This window comes from Prionailurus viverrinus, chromosome B1, assembly GCF_022837055.1.
Source record: "Prionailurus viverrinus isolate Anna chromosome B1, UM_Priviv_1.0, whole genome shotgun sequence".
Classification (NCBI taxonomy): domain Eukaryota; kingdom Metazoa; phylum Chordata; class Mammalia; order Carnivora; family Felidae; genus Prionailurus; species Prionailurus viverrinus.
Genome location: NC_062564.1, coordinates 84,547,066 through 84,561,582, shown reverse-complemented (window position 1 = coordinate 84,561,582; position 14,517 = coordinate 84,547,066). Strand labels below are relative to the sequence as shown.

At 35.3% G+C, this 14,517-nt stretch overlaps 1 protein-coding gene across 3 annotated transcripts in view; it reads right to left on the bottom strand.

The window, feature by feature from the left end:
- The window catches only part of INPP4B (inositol polyphosphate-4-phosphatase type II B), a 403,509-nt gene that overhangs the window by 154,541 nt on the left and 234,451 nt on the right, over positions 1-14,517 (bottom strand). For all 3 annotated transcript variants that reach the window (XM_047855552.1, XM_047855554.1, XM_047855553.1), the window contains one exon: positions 4,448-4,556. In XM_047855552.1, the coding sequence (XP_047711508.1) occupies positions 4,448-4,556 (109 nt within the window). The remainder of the gene's footprint in view (positions 1-4,447; positions 4,557-14,517) is intronic.

Genomic DNA, 14,517 nt, shown 5'->3' with positions numbered 1-14,517 from the left:
TGTATTATGATTATTTGTGAGACTTGATCTCCCACTTGAATTTTCAGCAGCTTGAATCAGAGACTGCATCTGATTCATGTGTGAATTCCAATGCCTGCTGAATTTGAACCTGCATGCCATGTACTCTGTGGGGCACATTAGAAGATCCAAATTTTAAGAGGACATCATCTTTTCATTATGGAAATCACAAACTGTTATGGAAATATCAGAAAAGAACAAACCTAATACATCATAACTGTGACCTAATAAAGCTATAAGGAGATTAAAAATAATATATTAGGATAGAGAGTCAAATCAACTTGAAATTTAGGAAGACATGACAGAGAAGGTAGAACCTTAGGATGGACAATGTGTGGAAGTTTGAATAGGTTCATGTATACGGTTTTGACAGAAAGAAACAGAAAATAATGGGGAGATGAAAACAAGAATTTCTTGTGCAAGGGAACAGAATAAGGAGATAAGAGGTGGGAAAGTATGAAGTCCTTCAGGGAAACAGTTTGTATAGCATTTAGGAAGAGCAGAAAGTTGGTGGGGTGAGATCATGCTGGCTTTGAATACCCAATGGATGGGCATGGACTCCTTGAAGGATTCTGATCAGAGGAGTAATATACTCAGATATTTGTGCTTTAAAAAGACCACTCTTCCTGGGGCGCCTGGGTGGCTCGGTTGGTTAAGCGTCTGACTTTGGCTCAGGTCATGATCTCACCGTTTGTGGGTTCGAGCCCTGCATTGGGCTCTGTGCTGACAGCTCAGAGCCTGGAGCCTGCTTCTGATTCTGTGTCTCCCTCTCTCTGCCCCTCCCCTGTTCATGCTGTCTCTCTCTGTCTCTCAAAAATAAATACATGCAAAAAAAAAATTAAAGAAAAAAGACCACTCTTCCTAATTATCTTGTAGCCTTTATTTATTTATTTAAAAAATTTTAACGTTTATTTATTATTGAGAGACAGAAAGAGACAGAGCATGAGCAGGGGAGGGGCAGAGAGAGAGGGAGACGCAGAATCTGAAACGGGCTCCAGGCTCTGAGCTGTCAGCACAGAGCCCGACACGGGGCTCGAACTCACGGACCGTGAGATCATGACCTGAGCCGAAGTCGGACGCTTAACTGACTGAGCCACCCAGGCGCTCCTCTTGTAGCCTTTAAAACATACTTTTTTTGTGATCTGAATTACATTATATAAATACTATGAGCAAGGCTTTCTTATACTAAAACCCTTTTCATTGTTTGGTCAATGTATTCATCAAAAAATATATCACTGAGGAACAGACACATAAATTACATCTTTTCTCAGGTGACAGTACGTCATTCGCATAGCTGAGAAGAAAACAGATGAAGGTGAAGTAGGAAAATGGCTGTGGTGGTTCCACTAAAAAACTGACTTAAAATATTTGGCTATCTTTTTGGGAGGTATCAAAAGAAAGAAGTGAAGGAAATTCCTTCACTTAATGTGCTTTTCTGCAGTGCCAAATGTAAATAAATGTGCAAGTTTAAGTTACTCATTTCATGTAGTCTCATATTTACTTCTCTTTTATTGCTTTTGACTGACAAGTGCAATATTTGCTGTTGAAAAAGCCTGCAGAAAGATAATTTGAATAGTATGGTATCACTTTAGGCATAAAGTCTTTGTTTAGATCACCCCTTAACTTGATGGACAGGCTGATACCAAGCTCATCTGTGTATTGCTTCAGCAAGCCATATTTGTCCTACATCACTTCCCTACAGAGTACTTTTGAGATCTACACCAAATTATTTTTTTAATTAAAAACATCTCTGGGGCGCCTGGGTGGCGCAGTCGGTTAAGCGTCCGACTTCAGCCAGGTCACGATCTCGCGGTCCGTGAGTTCGAGCCCCGCGTCAGGCTCTGGGCTGATGGCTCAGAGCCTGGAGCCTGTTTCCGATTCTGTGTCTCCCTCTCTCTCTGCCCCTCGCCCGTTCATGCTCTGTCTCTCTCTGTGCCAAAAAATAAATAAACGTTGAAAAAAAAAATTAAAAAAAAAAACATCTCATTGTTTTTTTTTATTAATAAAGTCATCAGTAAAACAATGGGATATATAACACATATGAAAAATCTAAAGCAAATCAATGTTTGTAAGCTTTGGATGCATTTTTCTCTTTTATTTTAAATTTGATCCTAGAAGGCTATGTGCGTGTGTGTGTGTGTGTGTGTGTGTGCATGCACGCACGTGTGTGTGCATGTGATTATATGTATATAAACATCCCAGTGAAGTGAAGGATAGTGAAGAATTCAGATATTCATGCAGGTATTTAAAATTCAAAAAATACTATTCAAAATCTAACACACAACTCAACATTTGCCTTTAATAGCAGCACGTAGTAATATTTTATGAAATTACATGGTTAGGTTCCATGTATCATCACATGCCAATTCTGTACATGCTCAACTAGATTTTATGTGCCCTACGGACAGTTTTCAGCCTTTTAGCTGTGTTATAAACACAAAAATTTGATTGAGAAAAGCAAATAGATTAGGTGAATTCTCACCTAAGATTAGAGACTTCTAGTTCCAGGAAAGATGGAGTAAACACAATCTATTTTACTCTCTAATTACAAAAGAACTCTGGACAAAATCTATATGTCATTTATCAGAAGAATCTAAGAGGTGGAGAAATGAAGGCAGATTGACTAGGTGCCTCAAGATTTAAAGAATGACATGACAGTGAGTTCCATGGCTGTTTTGTTTGTTTGTTTTTTTCCTTGTCTCATACATCCCAGCAATGTAGTAAAATGCCAAATAAAAATAGCAACCAAGAAAAGCCAAAGAATTGGTAAAGGGTGGGCAAACAGAATAAAAAACTTTTAATCATATCTGTCTGTTCTAGGGGTGATATTATAAAAATGGCAGGTTGCTCCCCGACTCAAAGAATGGTGCAGCAGGAGGTCAGTGAGAAACACCCCTCCCTGATAGAGCCCATGGACAGAAACCTGTATTCTACTCCCATTGCCATTTCAGTAAAGAGATATAGCATCCTTGCTTTGTGAAGTCTGTGATAACTGACTTCCAGCCTCCATGAATTAAATAGGAGGTGCCCCTCCCCTCAGATGCCCTGGTTGCAATTTTCATTTCTATTCCCTGCTGAAATAATAAAGCAACAGAATAGCTTTCTGCAGCAGAAGGTTTTTGGGGAGGGTGTGACTATTAAGGAATCACTGAGGGAGTTTCTTGGTGGTAATAGAACATCCCTTTATGATTATTTTGATGATAGTTACTCTAATTTACATCTGTGATGCAATTTCATAGAACACTATCTGTAGCCTCTCAACCAACCAACCAACCAACCAACCAACCACCCAACCAACCAAACAAGAAAATGAAACCTGGAGTAATCTGAATAAGGACTATAGCTAAGTTAATAGTATCGTACCAAAGTCAATTTCTTGAAAGCAAGAAAAAAATATACAAATATGTATTATTAGTTTATATATTAATATAATAGTATGTCACCTATTCAATCATAATTTACCTGAATGTTTTCTTCCTGAACATCTGGACACTGAATAAAAATGTGTTATGTGGTAAATGTGATAAAACTTAAAAAAAAATTCTGGTTTTGCCACTCAGATTTTCTAATACTATTAATAAACCAACTATGACTAAGAATAACTATTTTCTCATAACTTTCAAACTTTGAGATCTTAATCCAAGAAGAGTAATGGCTTGAAAAGGAAAGTAAAGTTATCCTTCAGACCTGAATGATACTTTTTATGGTTTACATGAGTATAGGCATAGCTAGAGGGTATTATAGGATAACTCAGTACCTGGGGGTGAGTACATGGGGGATAAACTACTGATGCAATATTTTAAAGTAATTGAAGACAAAAAATTGAGAAAGTATATTAAAATTATAAATAACAGTGATAATAGTTTTTGTGTCATGCCTTTCTCCTAAGGGATATGATTCCTCTTTTAATCTCATCACTTTACAGATACAGTTCTGTGTTGATGTCTCTTTTTCAAATGACACAATTAAATGATAGATAGTTATGTGCCTGGACTTAGGTCAAAATGGAAATCAATAGTAGGGTCAAAGTCATAAATTAGGTCTCATGCTCTCCATCAAGTATCTTTGGGTTCACAGTTAAAGTGGACTGTTTTCAGCTAAATCTCCATCTGAATACCATTCCATTCAATGTGCCATGGTTGATACTAGATACTAGAATGTATCTATTTTGGTAGCATGGTTTCCAGAAATTTTTTCTGCCAGCATAATGCTACTACTCTATAAGCAATACACTCAGGCATTTAATTTATTCTAATTTAATTTCTGCTCAAGTATTTTTTTTTGACATTTCAACAACTTTAAGTTACTTAATGGGTTGCAGAATTGAAGAATTGTTCATTGTGATGGAACAAACTTCTTTATCCTAACATTATACACAAACTTCTCCAAAGGGAAGATAATATCATTAATGCATTCTCTCATCACTTACTTTCTTCTTTCCATTTCAAATCTATGGAGTAGTTTCCGAAGACCACCATTCTTAAATCCCTGAAAATGGGCAGCTGGGGCTCCCACGGTGATGACATCGTAGAGAGCATCTGGAACAGGAATGGACAAGGAGATGAACATTTTGCAAATATTTGTCTCCAGCATGCTGTTGGCATGGAAGTATACACACTGTTGGAAGTTTGAGAAATTATTCTGTTTAATTTTGCAGGAATAACTATGAACTCACATCTCAAGGGGGCAAGAGGAGCTAATCAATCTTTCTAAAAGCCACCTGTGCACCTAACCAAGTTATAATATTTCTTTGATTTATAACTACATCTTAATTATATGCTACTATCTGGAACAGTATGTTCTCTCATTCTTCTATATACTTACTGAGATAACATGTTAATTGGTCTTTTGTGTATTTTACTTTATTGAGTTTTGCATCATTTAATTTGCAATCATATTGAAATTCAACAATAATGAACAATCTTTACAGAGAAAATTTACAGAGAAAAAACCCAAATTATTAATTCATCTTGGCTCAAGGGCAGAACATTACTAGTGCATTAAAAAAAAAAAAACAAAAAAAAAACCCTATACAGAGTAGTTTCCTGCCTGTGTAAAACCTTAGACAGCTTGGAATGCATGCTTTTGCAATTTTCTTAGGTGACATAGAAAGAATACACAAAATATCTCTAGATCTATTTTCCACAAAGATATTTTGTTTTCTTAATAAAAAAATCCATACATTTATATTGCAACTCCATCTTTTGATCTTGAAACATCAAGTTTGATGCTTATTAAGTTTAGGGCTTCAAAACATGGCATCAATTTTCCATTCTAATGAAAAGTATCCCCATAAGAAGGAAAACAGAGTGAGCATCTCTGGTTAAACTACATTTTATTTGAGAAACCTAATTTCATAGTAGATCCTTTTCGAATTGATTTTGGTATTGACACATTGGTTGTTTTTCAGTTCTCATTTACAGGGAAAACATAAATTATTTTATTAGCTTCACGTAAACACCGTAACTTCTTCATACTGGTTCAATCCAAATGCACTTGAAATATTTTTCTTAATAAAGAAACGTCTTCAAGTGAAAGACTTCAGCAGCACTCAGAGAAGTCAAGGTCACACAACAGAACAAAACAAAACAGAAAACAAACAAACAAAAAACCCCACAGAATACAACCCAAATCAACCCATCAATAAGGCACATACTGAACAATCACTCAATATATTGCTGGAGTGGTAATCTCTTGCCCTTTTAAAAAGTCACTAATAAACTGAAAGTTAGCTTTTCTTAATATAGCAGAATATAAGACTTGTGTGAAATTTAAAGACTTCTTAGTCCAGGATATTTTAACATAGGGCTAAGAAAAGGGTTTCAGGGAGTCCATGAATATATGCAAGTTTTATAAGTGTCTGTTCTACTTTATGGAAAAGGGCCGCAGCTTTCTCAAATAGCCATGACATTACCCGAAAGTTACCAACACTAAATTCCAGTCCATCTTCATCTATCTCATGAGAAACCCGAGCACCTTGAGAAATTACCTGCTTCATCTAAAGTCCCAAAGACTTCAGGGTCTTTCACCTTCTAATCCAGGGATGGAGAGCCAGGGGTTTAAGTTAATGACCAGAACCTGAGTCCCTCACTCTGGATCCCAGCTCTGCCACTTATGAGCTGTGCAACATTAGGAAAATTATTTAACCTCTCTATGTCTCAGTTTCCTCATCTAGAAAATGGAGTTGAAAATAATTAGAAGTGGTGAGCATTCACTATTATCTAGGATTCTTTTTCTTTTTTTTAAGCTTATTTATTTATTTTGAGAGAGAGAGAGAGAGAGAGAGAGAGAGAGAGAGAGAGAGAGAGAGGGAGAGAATGAGGAAGAGACAAAATCCCAAGCAGGCTCTGTACTGCCAGTGCAGAGCCCCACACGGGGCTTGAACCCAGGAGCCATGAGATTATGACCTGAGCTGAAATCAAGAGTCAGACACTTAACTGACTGAGACACCCAGGAGTCCCTACGATTATTTTCCTTATAAGAAGTTATCCTACCAAGGAAGCAAAGAAAGATGATATTTTAACTATTGCTTCTTTACCATGAAAATACACTTTTCAGTCTGAAAAGGAAAGTGAAATTGAGGCTCAGTCTTCAGTTCCTGTGTTAATTTAAACTAAATGCAAAAAGAAAAATCATCATGATGATGCAAGCAGAAATACATTTCTGCTAAAAGCTGGGTGACCAACAATACCAACAATAAACTAAGTCACTTTAAACCCAAATCCCATTAAGCCCAAGCTAAATGCATTCCTAACTCAAATTTTTTAATTGTCTGTAGCCTCCCGCTGGATTCAAAAATCCACATCTCCAACATCATCTAGCAAGAGGGGAAGAATGAAGGAAGGGGAAATCAGTTTGTGGCCTCTCCACCACCACCTAGCATGAGGGAAAGAATGAGGGAAGGGGAAATCTGCATAGAAAGAGAGACCAGTCCTAACTGATGGAGGTTAAAATAACTTATTTTTGTAAAATTTACAAAAACACCTGACCAGAAACAAGTTGCTGAGGCCCACTGAAGAATCTTGTGATACCCATACACAGGAAGAGCCAGACCTGAACTTAAGTTGTACTAGCTTCATGGTAAATCTGTCTCTTCAATTCACCTATAGTTTCCGCATTTTTCCAAAGCTACTTTCTAGGAGCAGAAACTTTCTTTTTGTTCCTCCACTTTGCTCTGGGAAATTCTAGATATCTGTGAAGGAACCATGAAACTTGGAAGTGGCAGGTAAAGAAAGAGAAGCAAGTTGCTCAAATATTCTCCATGCCTCATAATAAAGAGCTGATTATTTTTAAATCTAATGAAGACATGTGTGTTTCTTGAATCCAATGATATAAAGAGCTTCTTTAGTTATAAACAAGTTCTTTGATATCCAAAGTTCTGACTGACTTTTACTTGTTTCTATTCTATTTTCTATTTATAAGCTCATTCGTTTCAGAGTTTTAACACTATTTTTTTTTATCAAAGCCTACAAAATCTCTATTTCTGGCTAGTTCTGACCTTTTCCACATTAAATAATCAAATTCCTAAGTGCCTTATGAACATTTCTGAATTTAAATCAGTTATTAAGCTTCACTTGCTCTAACTCTTCCAACGTGGTCTTCCTCCCCAGTTGTCTATGATCATTACAGACACCACATTTTTTTTTTAAGTCTTCCAGAGTAAAACTCTCAAGATATCAAGATCATTTTCAATTTCTCCCTTTCCCTCAACATTTTACTTGATCAGTTTTTTTAATGTTTATTTATTTTTGAGAGAGAGAGAGAGAGAGAACACAAGCAGGGAGCACAAGAGAGAGAGGGAGACACAGAATCTAAAGCAGGCTCCAAGATCTGAGCTATCAGCACAGAGCCTGATACAGGGCTTGAACTTGCCAACTGTGAGATCATGACCTAAGCCAAAGTTGGATAGTTAACTGACTGAGCCACCCAGGTGCCCCTTACCTGATGAGTTCTCATAACTCTTCTACCAAATTGTATTTTCTCTTATCAGTGTTAATTATCTTTACCTTAATTCTGATCTTTGTTATTTCTTGTCGGGATTACTATTGCCTCTTCAGTCTTAGCCTCCCTCTATCCACAGTGCACTAGATCACTTTCCTATATGCGTGGCCATTCAGTCACTTGGCCCAAAAGCACAGGCTCTGATACTTATACTCCTCCTCATACATTTCAAATATTAACAGAAGAACATTCAAATGCCTCAATATCATCCATGTTGTAGGTTTTCAATAAATGCCAATAAATAAATATTTGTTTAATAATTCAGTTTGTCTTATTTTTTTTTTTTGCAGATCATACAAGGTATTACTATTCTTTGAAATGTTTTTGAATGCTTATTTTTGTGAATGTTGGAGGAGCAGAGTGAGAAAGAGGCAGAGAATCCAAAGCAGGCTCTGCACTGTCAGTGCAAAGGCCAATGTGGGGCTTAAACTCACAAACCACGAGATCATGACCTGAGCTGAAGTTGGATGCTCTACCAACTGAGACACCCAGGCTCCCCAAGGTACTATTTTCATAATTGAAGAAATAAAAAAGTTTATAAACACTATCAGGAAAAACATTGGAATCTGAAATAAGTATATCTTCATGGGATGAGGATGAAAATATATCCATCCATAGACTATATTCTATAAAAGAATAAGAGAACTTATGATTATTCACATGCAAAAGAATGAAATTAGATCCTTATAGCATGCACAAAAATCAACTCAAATTAAAGACTTAGACATAAGACTTAAGACTATACAACTCCTAGAAAGAAACATAGAGGAAAAGTGTTATGATATTGGTATTTACAAATATTTCATAGATATGACACTAAAAGCATAAGCAACAAAAACAAGCAAAACTACATCAAACTAAAAAGCTTCTGCATAGGTGAGGAGATGACAGACTGAAAAGAAAAAGAGGAAATATCTGCAAACCATATATCTGATGAGAAGTTAATCTCCAAAACATATAATGAACTCCTATAACTCAGTAGTAAAAAAATTAATAACCTTATTTTAAAATGGGCTAATGCCTTGACTAGACATTTTGCCAAAGAAAATTACAAATGGCCAACAGGTATATGAAAAAATGTTAAATGTTATTAATCACCAGGGAAAATGCAAATCAAGAAGAAGAAGAAGAAGAAGAAGAAGAAGAAGAAGAAGAAAGAAAGAAAGAAAGAAAGAAAGAAACAAAGAAAAGACAGTGAGTGTTTGCCATGATGTGAACAAATTTGAATCCTTGCACAATGTTACAGGATTCAAAATATGGTGCAGATGCGATGGGAAATAGTATAGACGTTCCTTATAAAGTTAAAAATAGAATAACGGTTCAGCAATCCCAGTTTTGGGCATTTACACAAAAGACATGAAATCAGGATCTCAAAGAGATATTAGCACCTCTATGTTCGTTTAAGCACTATTCATAATAGGCAAGATATGGAAGGAACCGAAATATCCATCAGTGGGTGAATGGATACTGAAAATGGATAAAGAAAAGTGGGTGAATTCCATGTACAATGGGATACTATTCAGCTTTAAAAAAGAAAGAACTTCTGCAATATGTGACATGGATAAACCTTGAGGTTATTATGTTAAGTGAAATAAGCCACAAAAAGACAAATAATGCATGATTCTACTTGTATGAAGTATCTAAAATTAAGTGAGAATCAAATTAATAGAAACCAGAGGTAGAATACTGGTTGCCAGTGGCTGGGAGAAGAGGGAAAAGGAAAGTCACTAATCAAATGGTATAAAGTTTCAGTCAAGGAAGCCAAATATATACCAAACAATAAGTTATTAGGTATTGTACACTTAACATTTTGTTAAGAGGTTAGGTCTTATGTTAGATATTCTTGCTACAGTGAAAGAAAAAAGTTTATGACTGTGTCGCTGTCAATGTTTCTATAAAACTTGAATTAAATTTTAATATTCTGTCTAAAACAGGAAGAAATTTAAAAATACTTTAAAAATGTCTCACCACACACACACAGTCTCCCCATAAAAAACCACAAACAAAAACAAACAAATAAACAAAAAACTTCTGTTTTTTGAGGTGAATATGTTAATTAGCTTGACTGTAGTAATCATTTACTATGTATATGTATAACAAAATATCATATTATATATCTGCAATATATATATATTAAAATACAAAAACATATTTATTGTTTAAATACTTTTGAAAATGTTTATGTTTGAGATAATTTTGGATTTCCAGAGTTGTTGCAAAATTAGAGAGTTCTGTATACCCTTCACACATGTTCCCTATGTTAAAATCTTACAGAGTCATAGATTAATTATCAAAACTAAAAAATTAATCTTGTACTATTACATCAAAATAAGCAGATAGTATGTTAGGATTGGTTTCTCCACTCACACCCTTTTCTCTTTCAGGAACTAGTCCAATATTCCACATTTTATTTAGCTGTTGTCATCTCCTCCAATCTATGATAGTTCCTCAGTCTTTCATTTTTGACTGTAGCACTTTTGAAGAATACTGGTAAGTTACGTTGTAAAGTGTCCCTCTGTTTGGATTTGTCTTATGTTTTCTCATAATTAGATTGAAGATTTGCACTATTGAGTAGGATACTATGGAGACAATATGCCCTTCTCAGTGCATTATAACAGGGAGTATGTTAAGTTGTTATGTATTACGTGCTGTTAACCTTGTGATGACAAGTTGATTCTTCACTGTAAAGTTACTAAATATTTAAAGAGACATATTTTAAGACAATGCAGTATCTTTTTTCTGTTTAACTTGCTCCCACTCATTTTAGCATCTATTGATAAATCTTGTCTAAGGCAATTATTACTGCTGTGTTTGAATGCTCATTTTCCATTTCCCTCATTCCTTCCACATTCATTAATTGGAATTCTTCTGGAAAGAATAGTTGACCCTTCTCCTTTATTCTTTTATATATTCAGTTTTTTTATTAACATCAATATGGGCTCATGGGTACTTTGTTCCTTGGTTTATGAACTAACACTATCTTCATGTTCAAGTTGTTCCAGCTTTGTCCATTGGGAGCTCCTTCAGTTAGCTCTTGTGCTATTTATATATGTTCCTTTCACACACACCATTTGTTGTCATCGTTGTTGTTCATTTTTTGAGCACTTCCTTACTTTCGAGAGCCACAGGATACTCTAGACTCTAATCTTATATTTTCCCTGCCTCAGCTCAAGAATCAACCAGCTTTCCAAGAATCCTAGTCCCTTTTACTAGACAATGGTGTTTAGAAATCAAATACTGGGGGTAGTTATACTCATTACTGTTGCTTCCAATCCTTTCAGGTGCTAGAGGTAGGAAATATATGTATGTATACTAACTTGTTTACATACACACATCTATATCTATCTATACTAACAACAACAAACCCATGAGTCCATATTATTACTCTGATTCAGTTCAGAATCACAAGATTCCTTCTGGCCTTCCTTCCTTCTTTATTTCTAACTTCTTTTGCTCACTATCTTCATACCTACATATTGATTAACCCTAGTATATAAATAAAATAGTTTTAGAATTGTTCATTCATACTTCTGCTAGGAGTGAATTTACTAAGGGAAGTACAATGTTTGTAATTTGTTTTTAATATAGCCTTATAATATCCAGTGTTTCCTTAGATCAGATCCTTTATTTCCCATTCTTTTCATTAACTTATCATTTTTTATAATTTTATTTACCATTTGTTATCATTTTAAACAAGATATTAAAAATAAATTAACAAGAAAGCATATTGGGAATATGAAATTCTCGGGAAAGTTTACATAATAATTAGTATCACAACAATTAGGATTTGAAAAAAAATAAGAACAGAAAGGGAGCCAATTTCCTAACATAGGTATATGTTCTCCAGGGTGAAGGTACCAGGAGGTAAAACACAGGAGACTCCCCAAATATTCTTTATTCTTGATCTTCATAGAAAATATTTCAAATAGTCAAGTAAAAACTAGTGTTGCTATGTTTCAGCACAGCTAGCAGAACTGAACACTATCTATATTTTAGAAGACATCTCTCCCATTTCCCCACCTTGCAAGCCAACCTTAATAATCCATTAATATCAAGAGGCTTTCTCCACAGGGACAATAAGTAGGGTTTCTGTCTGGATACGGAAAGAGCAAGTAGGTCTCTCTTGCTCTCTCACTTTCTTGCCTTTTGATTCTACCTACCTGATTAAAACCATTGCTCAAAAAGCTGGGATCTTTATGTGCCTATTTTGTAGAGGGTCAAAGAATTTAGGTTTACCTAACCTTTGTATATTTGAGGTCTTCAAAAAGTTGAAGTGTTAAAATTTAAACATTGATAACTCTGATATTGTGATTTATAACATAAAAAAGACAGCCACAGGCTCATAATAGTCAGTCAAGAGACCCACATCAGCAAACCAAGCCTTAATACCTAATCTAACTGCAGTTTCAGCCCCCCAGGAATGTAATCTTTAACTAGTCAACATAGAATTTCTTGGTCAGCACTAGGAGATTTACTAACAGGTCCCTTCCATTTCCCTTAGGATGATCTTGCCTAAAACAATGGATTCCTTTGCCAATCATTTTCTTTTTCCCCATTTCCTCAATACCTTTAAAAAAATCTTTCCTTTCTTTAGCTCTACAGAGCTCCTTTCTATTTACTAGGTGGGATGCTGTGTGATTCATGAATCATTCAATAAAGTCAATTTGATCTTTTAAATCACTCGGTTGAATTTTTGTTCCTTAACAATAACAGGAAACAAATATTTGGTCTTTGTTCCCTCTTCTGGTACAGCGGTCCTAAAAACCCTTGGAATTTCCTCAGCGTTGAGAGCTTTTCTCATGTTTAATGAAGTGACTATCGAACCTCACCTAAGGATAGGGACTGGATGCCAGTGAACCAAACAAAGTGATTAGAGGTTGGAATTTTCTATCCCTCCTCTCACACCCTGCCTCCTGGGAGAAGAAAAGAGCTGGAGATTGACTTCAATCCTCAATGGCCAATTATTTAATCAATTATGCCTATGTAGTGAAGTCTCAAACGAACAAACAAAAACACAACCCAAAGGACTAGGTTTGGAGAGGTTCCGTGTTGGTGAACATGTGGAGATGCTGGGAGAGAGGTGTTCAGAGAGCATGGAAGTTCTGGATACTCTCCCTATGCTTTGCCCTGTGCATCTCTTCCATCTGGCTATTATATCCTTTTATAATAAACCAGTGCTCTAGTAAATAAAATGTTTTTCCGAGTTCTGTGAATAGCTCTATCAAATTAATTGAATGCAAGGAGAAGGGAACCTTTGATTTCAAGCCAGATAGTCAAAAGTATGGGTAACAAGCTGGACTTTCGATTGGCATCTGAAGTGAAGGGCAGTCATTGACCTGGGAATCTGATGCTATCTCCAGGTAAATAATGTTAGAATTGAGTTGAAATTTAGGACATTCAGTTGGCATCTGGGGAGAGTTGGAAATAGATGATGTGAGGAAAGCCCCATCCACGGATTGTGGAATGGTTCCACAATCATGAATGACCAAGGAGTGGCTCTGAAAGAAACAGAAAGTAGCTGCTGAATGTTATTCTCAGAATTTACATGAACTTAAGCAAAAGAATACAGCTGTGCGCTTCAGCTATGGATATGTTAGGTTTGTCACATAATCTAAAATAAGAAGATGCTGTATACAGCTATATAATCCTTAACTTTGAAATCATCTCTGTCATACTTTACATTAATCACTATAATTTTTAAATACCACACTCTTACTGAAATCACAAAATCTCAACTCTTGGGAGTCTTAGTATTTTGCAAATATTGTTTGACAATTATCATTTACCAATATCACAGTATTGGAACTGCTAGATTTATCTCTTTGGTCCTTTCACCCTTGAATGCCACTTGCAATTATGACAAAAATGGTAGACAGATTTTGGTACGCTATGGAATTCATTTCCTGGTATCTTAGTGTAGTTGATGAAGAACAGTATACACTTAAAGTACTATGTTCAGTCTTGGCTGTAACAGTTGTACTTTTTAAAATTCAGTTAGAATTAACTGAAATGTATTGTATTCCTCTAACAATGAGCAGATATACAAGTAAACAAATAGTCAATAAAAATAAAACTCTTAAAAAACAATCTTATTCATATTTGTCTCTTTGGAAAAATTTCCTCATTTTATCCTGCTGTTTAAATTATCTATCTTTATGATATGAATAGTCCTTAACTGTATATAATAAAAGCGTTCATATTTTTGATACTTAGAGGCAACTATAAAAATCTAGGTGGACATTTATTTTATGAAAATTTGAGCAATAAAATCAGAGGTCTTTTTTCTTTCTAAAAAAATAGAATCTGTGTGTCTTCTTTTTTTGATAGTTCATATCTCAAAACTTGTCCTTGGCTTTGTGAAAATGGCATCATACACAGCATAACAGGGAAGTGGAATTCAAGTTGCAAATCTCATCAAGCTAAAGATACTAGGTTGGCTTGAAATTTAATAATAGGGCTGCCTCATAGCCTTTAAAAGCCATTTAATAATAGATATGA